Consider the following 6894-nt stretch of genomic DNA (forward strand, 5'->3'; position numbering starts at 1 on the left):
TAAGATAAAACAATTTATGAGTTAAGAAGCCTTCATCTTACCAAGGCAATTATTTACAATATGCCAGGAATATGGGCTCTTGAAGTCACTTGCCTGGAGAAGATGAATCAATATATATATTAATATATATACATATATATATATAAAACAGTGCAGAAACACCTGCCATAAGAACATGATTATGGATGCCAGAGACAATTTTTTGAAGTTGATTCACTAATAGACACACACACATGCACATGTATGCACATATGCACATGTATATACACACTCACACATACCATAGGTTCTGGGGATTGAACTCAAGTAATCAGGCTTGGACAGAAGGCATTTTTCCTTGCTAAGCCATCTCATCAGCCCTCAAATTGTATATTTTTATAGGATGTTCCCACTTAACATTATGTGTCTTTATATGATAGGCTATAACAGAAGAAATATGTTATGAAGGTTATGACAACTTTATGCTTATATTTAAGAAACATTGTAACAGCAATAGGTGACATCAATGCTGGAGCTCATTCACTGACATAACAACTCACTTACATCATTCATACACAAGGGTAAACAGTCAATCCTCAAGCTAAATACAGGTATTGAACTCCATTAAGGTCCATTTGCATGGTTTCTTGAAAACACTTGCCTGGATAAGATAAAACAATTTATGAGTTAAGAAGCCTTCATTTATCCAGGGCAATCATATATAATTTGGGAGAATTGTTTGCCCAAATGTGGAAGTTTGAGGTTAGTTGATTTTCTCCAGTCTTTACAACATCACATTAAAACTCAGAAAATGATACTTAGGATTATTTTACTAAGGGAATATCAATAACTAGTTCTTTATAGGATTTGTGTGTGCACGTGTGTGTGTGTGTGAGCGTGTGTGCATGTGGAGGCCAGAGGACAATGTCAGATGTCATTCACATATCAGACATAGTCTATCTCCTCTGTGTTGAAAGAGCACTTCTCACTAGCTTGAAGCTTGCTTACTGAGTAAGCTAGACTAACTGGACAGTGGGCCACACACTGACTCTGCCTCACCAGCACTGGAACTGCAAGTACATGCTATATCAACTATACATTTTACATGTGTTCCTGGGCTCAGACTCAGGAATTCATGATTCAAATGTAAGATCATCATAGACTGAGCAATCTCCCCAGGCTTCAACCAATTTCAATCTGTAATCTCATTGAATCCTTACAAATCACTATTATCATTACTATTTTCCAGATTACCAATCCAGGAAAGGGTCAGAAAATCAAGAGATTGCATAAATAGGGATAGCTAAATGGGTAGGATTGCTGTGTCTCGTTACATTCTTTGATCCCTGGTGATTGGTAATCAAACAGTGTGGCAAAAAGGGGGGCCACAGCAGTGGAGTCCTGGGGACTTTCCACGTGGCTAGTCCCACATACACGAGAAAGGTCTAGGGTTCCAAAGGCTGGAAGCTTTGGTGACGGCAGGCTCCAATGACACGAGAAAGTCCTTGGTTCCAAAAGGGTTTGTTGTCATGGCAGATGGTAGATGGGTCTGGATGTACCCCCTGAAACTCAGGGCAGACCTGAGTTAAATAGGGAGGGAGAAAGGGGGAAGTTCTGGGAAGAATGCTTAATTTGCTCCTCCCTCTGGCCTTCATTAGTATGTAAATCCCTAGGGCCTGAGGCCTATAGTCACATCCTCTACCTGTGCACTTTGGGAGGGGCTGTAATGGCCTATGTGACTGAACAATGTAGGTCTGGTCTATGGAGAGGAGACTGAGTGTCGGGACTCTGGGTTCTGGGGATGTGGCTGAACACCTGCTGTTTCTCCGTTGGAGTCTCAGTGTTCCAGGCCCATGCCCAACCATGAACCAAGATACCCTTATGCAATCCCACAAAAAAGATGTTGAGAAAGAATTGTATGTTTAGGTCATGACAGAGGAAAAATAGATTCATATTAAAAATTAGAAGATTAATGACTTTTTAGACTATTTGCATTGCTTCATATAAACAAATGATCCTTTTTTTCTATCCACAGACGCTTTAATAGTTAGTACATTAACCCAGGTATGTTTATTGAAATAGGAGTCTGATTCAAAGACTATAGTACCCCACTAAGATAGTAAATGAAGAACCAAAGTGTCATTACTTTTGATAGATATAGCAGAGGCAAATTTTTATTCCTTCTTTTAAAATTTTTTCTGTAGGTTTTCTTTTTAGTTTTTCAGATTTTAAGTACATCATTTTCTCCTTTCTCCTTCCTCCCTCCAACTCCTCCCATGTATCCCCTTTGATGGATATATATATATGCTTATGTGTTTGTGTTAGAGCGTATTCATGAGTTATTGTACAGGCCTTTGCAGCCTGAGCCAGAGGCTTAGCAGACAATGAGCTCATGTGATACTCTGTAGGTTGTGATGAGAAAAAGGAGCTCCCTGCCTGATTTGGAGTCCACTTGAAGTCAGTTATGACTCATGAAGCTTCATTCGCCAAGGCCTTTGCACAATCTGTCTTCCATTCAGGAGAAATAAAATGGCTGCATTCTGAGTGTCAGAATCAATCGCCACACATAGAATGAGTGACACACTAAAGTGAAAGGCAGCCTTCTGGATTTGGTCTACATGGCAGAGATTGTTCCCTGAATGTTTTATGCATTACTTTCATCACCCTGTGTTTTCTATTCCAGGACCCACGCTTCCCAAGACTCATGTTAAAACAGCCTCCCTTGGGCTGGCCGGAAAGGCAAGGTCCCCTTTGCTTCCTGTGTCTGTGCCAACGGCCCCTGAAGTGTCTGAAGAGAGTCACAAGCCAACAGAGGATCCAGCCAGTGTAAGAAGCTTTGATCACAATTACACTATTCGATGGGATCTAAGGCAGTCAGCTCTCATCATTATATGGGGACGTTGTTCTTACAACTTGCTTATGCTTGAATGTGAAGACAAAAAGGATATATACCCATAATTTAAGTTAAAGATGTATTTATACTTAAAGGCAACCTTATATAAAAGAATTTTAACTGATCTATGAATTTATATAATCATATATACATGTTTATATGTACATGTGTGTGTATCTATAAATGTGTGTGCATACACACACACACCCTGTGATTACTATTAAATACCTTGAAATCTTGTATACAAAACTATGTGTTCATTATTTAACTAGTATTTAACTGAAAGCTATATTCTAAGAGATTTTTCACACACACACACATACATACACACACACACACACACACACACAGAGAGAGAGAGAGAGAGAGAGAGAGAGAGATTTCAGAAGAAGATACAAAATGAATAAATGAAAACAGTGTTTGAAAAAAGAACAATTGCAGAGATGAGGGATATTAGGAAGAGAATTATTCAAGCTTAAAGGAAGTGGGGCAAAGGAAGTGAAGGGGTAGGGCAAGCTCTAACCCAAAGGAAGGCTGCCTGGAAACATTATCTGGAAACCTCCAATCTTCCAACCCCAGATAGAAAATCAATAGGCCTGAATAACACAGTCACAGGAAGGGGGCAGTTGTTCAGGTGTTAAGCAGGTAATGGGGACCAGAGGACTGAGGAGTGGAGAAGATAAGGTGACGGTGAGACAAAACTAAGCTTATATGAACAACCATTTGGAATTAACACTGGCATGTAAGCTAACTGAAAGTACATTATGAAAATAAGAAGAAAGGTTCATTAGTAAAGGAAGGGAGAATTTCTTTTCTACAGGGAAAAAGAAAAAACCTCTGCAATAAAACTGTACTATGACATACTGAAATGAGGCTACCTACAGGCAGAGGTCTGGAATGTTGCTGTCCTTCTGAGTAGTGTTTAAGAGGAAACATTTCATAGCACTTTCATAGAATTAACATATCAGATACCTTGACTATCAAGAAACACAAAGGGAAAAACATGAAAAAGAAAGTTTATATTTCTATCTTATTAACTTGATAGGTTTTTTTCAAGCATGGATTGTGGAAGAAAATTTGCTGCTATCAACTAATTTCTGTAACCTCATGCACTGAGCACTACACCAATTTTCCAAATGTTACAATGATAAAACTTTAATAATGCCCAAGGCTAAAAGCAGCAACTATATTCAGTCCTTGATTAGTCTATGAAACTACCGATTTTCTTGCCTAAAATTATTTCCATCAGAAATTTGATTGTCAAAAAGAAAAGATTATTTTATTTAAATAACAAATATATATATTTTCATGACTTTTTAAAACTTTAAACATAACCAAACATTTTGTACCATGAAGTAATATAACAACATAATAACCAAGGAAATCAGTAATGTGTATCTTTTTCTGAATATTCAGCAGAAGGACATTACATGCTTAACACACCTTCTACAAGATTAAAATTTCAAGACACTTACTGCTCTCTTGTCAGAATACAACTATTTATTTCAATATATGTCTAGTCATATGATTTGTGGCCATATCTAAAATTAGGTTAAGATACTAAATTTACAAAGTGCTTCTTATATGAGAAGCTCTGATTCTAATGTCAGATGGCCTGACTTACACTGAAGGTTGACTGGATATAGCCAAAGCAAAGTATAGAGCATTAAAAGCAGTAAGAAATGTACATGAAAGGAAAAGCAGAAACTGGACACATTTAGATCAACAGCTTTCTATAAAGTAATAATGTGACTCCCTGTATAAATTTTAAATTTTTTACAAGCCACATTAAAAGCATAAAAATTAATAAAATTTAATTTAATGCTGTCTTTTGTTTAATCCAATTTTTCCAAAATATTACATCTGGTAAATATAAATGTCAATAAGGTATTTTCCTTCTGTTTTTAGATTATGCATTCAGAATTCAGTATTAATTATATATGAAACACATTTGATTTTAGACTGTTTTTCAAGATTTTAATAGCTGCATTCAGATAAACCACCCAGACCAACAAAACATCAAACCTGAAAATGGTTGACCAAGGACCAGAATGGTAAAGCCAAAGGCAGAGACTGATAAAGCTCTGAGTTTGAGGCCAACCTGGCCCACATTGAGAGTTCAGAGCCATTCTGGAGTACATAGTAAGACACTTTGTTAAAAAGAAAAAGGAGGGAAAAAAGAGAAGAAGAAAAAAAGGAATCATGAAATGATGGTCAGACAAGAGTGACTGACCAAATAATCATTTCCCAATTTCGCTTATTTTATACAAGATAGTGTGTTTAGTCAGTGGGTTATCTTTAATCCTTGGTCAGTTCTTAGTGGTATATGACCAAATGACTCATTAACATGTTCATAACTCTAAAAGACACTCATGGGTTGATGCTATGTGACCATGTATCTTGAATATTCTTCTGTGGATAACAAGTCTTCTGAGGATCCTATAGAACAAATTCTTCTGAAGGTCTCTTGGTATGATGGACATTGACTTAGAATGATTAGAGGGCTCTCTGACCATGATATTAAGTAATGCATATTGGATATATAGAGTACAAATCATGATTTGGAACATTGTTTCAATCATATAACTAATTAAAAGGGATGGTTGAAAATAGTTCAGAATTTCATTCATGCCAATGTTTATAAAATAAAATATAAAAAAACTATAATATTTATAAAAAATATAAAACAAACTATATTTAAGAAAGGGGAAAGGGAGAGAATTATTACTTATTGATTATTTACCAGCATGCAGCGGTATTGGACATATTCCCAATTTGACAAATGGAAGACTAACCAAAAACAGCAAGTATATAAATATTCAAATCGTTTCTTTATTAAATCAAAACTTCTAAGACCAGTAAATGAATATTTTAGATAAGTAGGATAATTAGAAATCCTTGAACTCACAAATAAGATCAAGCAAGGAACTGACAGTAAATCAAATGTGATCCATTCAGTAAGAGTTATAGAAGTAAGCCTCTTAGTTTACACAGAATTTATATCACACTGCAAGCATTCCTTCACACTTTTGCCAAGCACTCTGGCTTTGGACATAAACTTTGTTTCCACTCACAAGCTAAAGTTATAATCTACACATTTCTTATTAGTCAAGAAACCATCAAGTTGCCATGCAAAACGTAAATTCTATGTCATGTTATTAAAAAAAATACTGATGCATGTTGATCTTTAGATGCCTATTTATAGATAGCCTGTCAAAATGCAAAGGAACTACTGTATTAATATGAATCACAGATCAGACATTGTAACATACAGGAAGCATATCACGGGATGCTCAGAATAAACTATAAAATAGGTATCATTATCATTTCACAGACAAGTAAAACTAAACATCATAGAAATTTCTTAACTTGTTCATTACTACAAAGCTAGCCATTGGAAGAATATCACTTAAAATAGTACATTTTTAACAGTGAAGCTTCTTTCCCTATTAAAGGTATAGAATACAGGGAAGCAGTATTCAATAGTTTATTGGTAGGTCATTTTCTATTACTAGTTTATTCAGTTAGAATATTCTGAGAGCTACTCTATCTATTGATCCCTATGTCAAACTCAAGAATCATAAGAGGCCCAACTAACAGCCAGATATTAAGTGGATCCTTCATGGAAGGAGCATACCAAGACATTATCCTGACTCTGTTTTCATTCTCTCTCCAGGTATATGAACAGGATGACTTGAGCGAACAAATGGCAAGTTTGGAAGGGCTAATGAAGCAACTCAATGCCATCACAGGCTCCGCCTTTTGACATGCATTGCCAAAATGTTAAGATCTTCTTGGGAACTTTACAGCATACCAATTATTCATAAGCAGCACACCTGTGTCCAAAAACTCTACCCAGTGTACAGGTCAACCATCCAGACCATTCAGTTAAGGAACAACTGAAGCACTTCAGAAGAAATCAGCATCCCATCCTAAATGGACATCAGGAATTATACAATGATGATCATGAGGTCCTGAAGATGGATCTTCACTGCAAAGTCAAGGCTGAAGCTGCTAGCATA

General features: G+C 36.2%; 1 protein-coding gene across 1 annotated transcript in view; it reads left to right on the forward strand.

Moving 5' to 3' along the window:
- The window catches only part of Dcc (DCC netrin 1 receptor), a 189181-nt gene extending 182543 nt beyond the window's left edge, over positions 1–6638 (forward strand). The window contains exons 17-18 of the mRNA XM_028774187.1: positions 2663–2805; positions 6549–6638. Of these exons, the coding sequence (XP_028630020.1) occupies positions 2663–2805; positions 6549–6638 (233 nt within the window). The remainder of the gene's footprint in view (positions 1–2662; positions 2806–6548) is intronic.
- The last annotated feature ends 256 nt before the right edge of the window (positions 6639–6894 follow it).

The sequence above is a fragment of the Grammomys surdaster genome, unplaced genomic scaffold, assembly GCF_004785775.1.
Source record: "Grammomys surdaster isolate TR1022 unplaced genomic scaffold, NIH_TR_1.0 239, whole genome shotgun sequence".
Taxonomy (NCBI): domain Eukaryota; kingdom Metazoa; phylum Chordata; class Mammalia; order Rodentia; family Muridae; genus Grammomys; species Grammomys surdaster.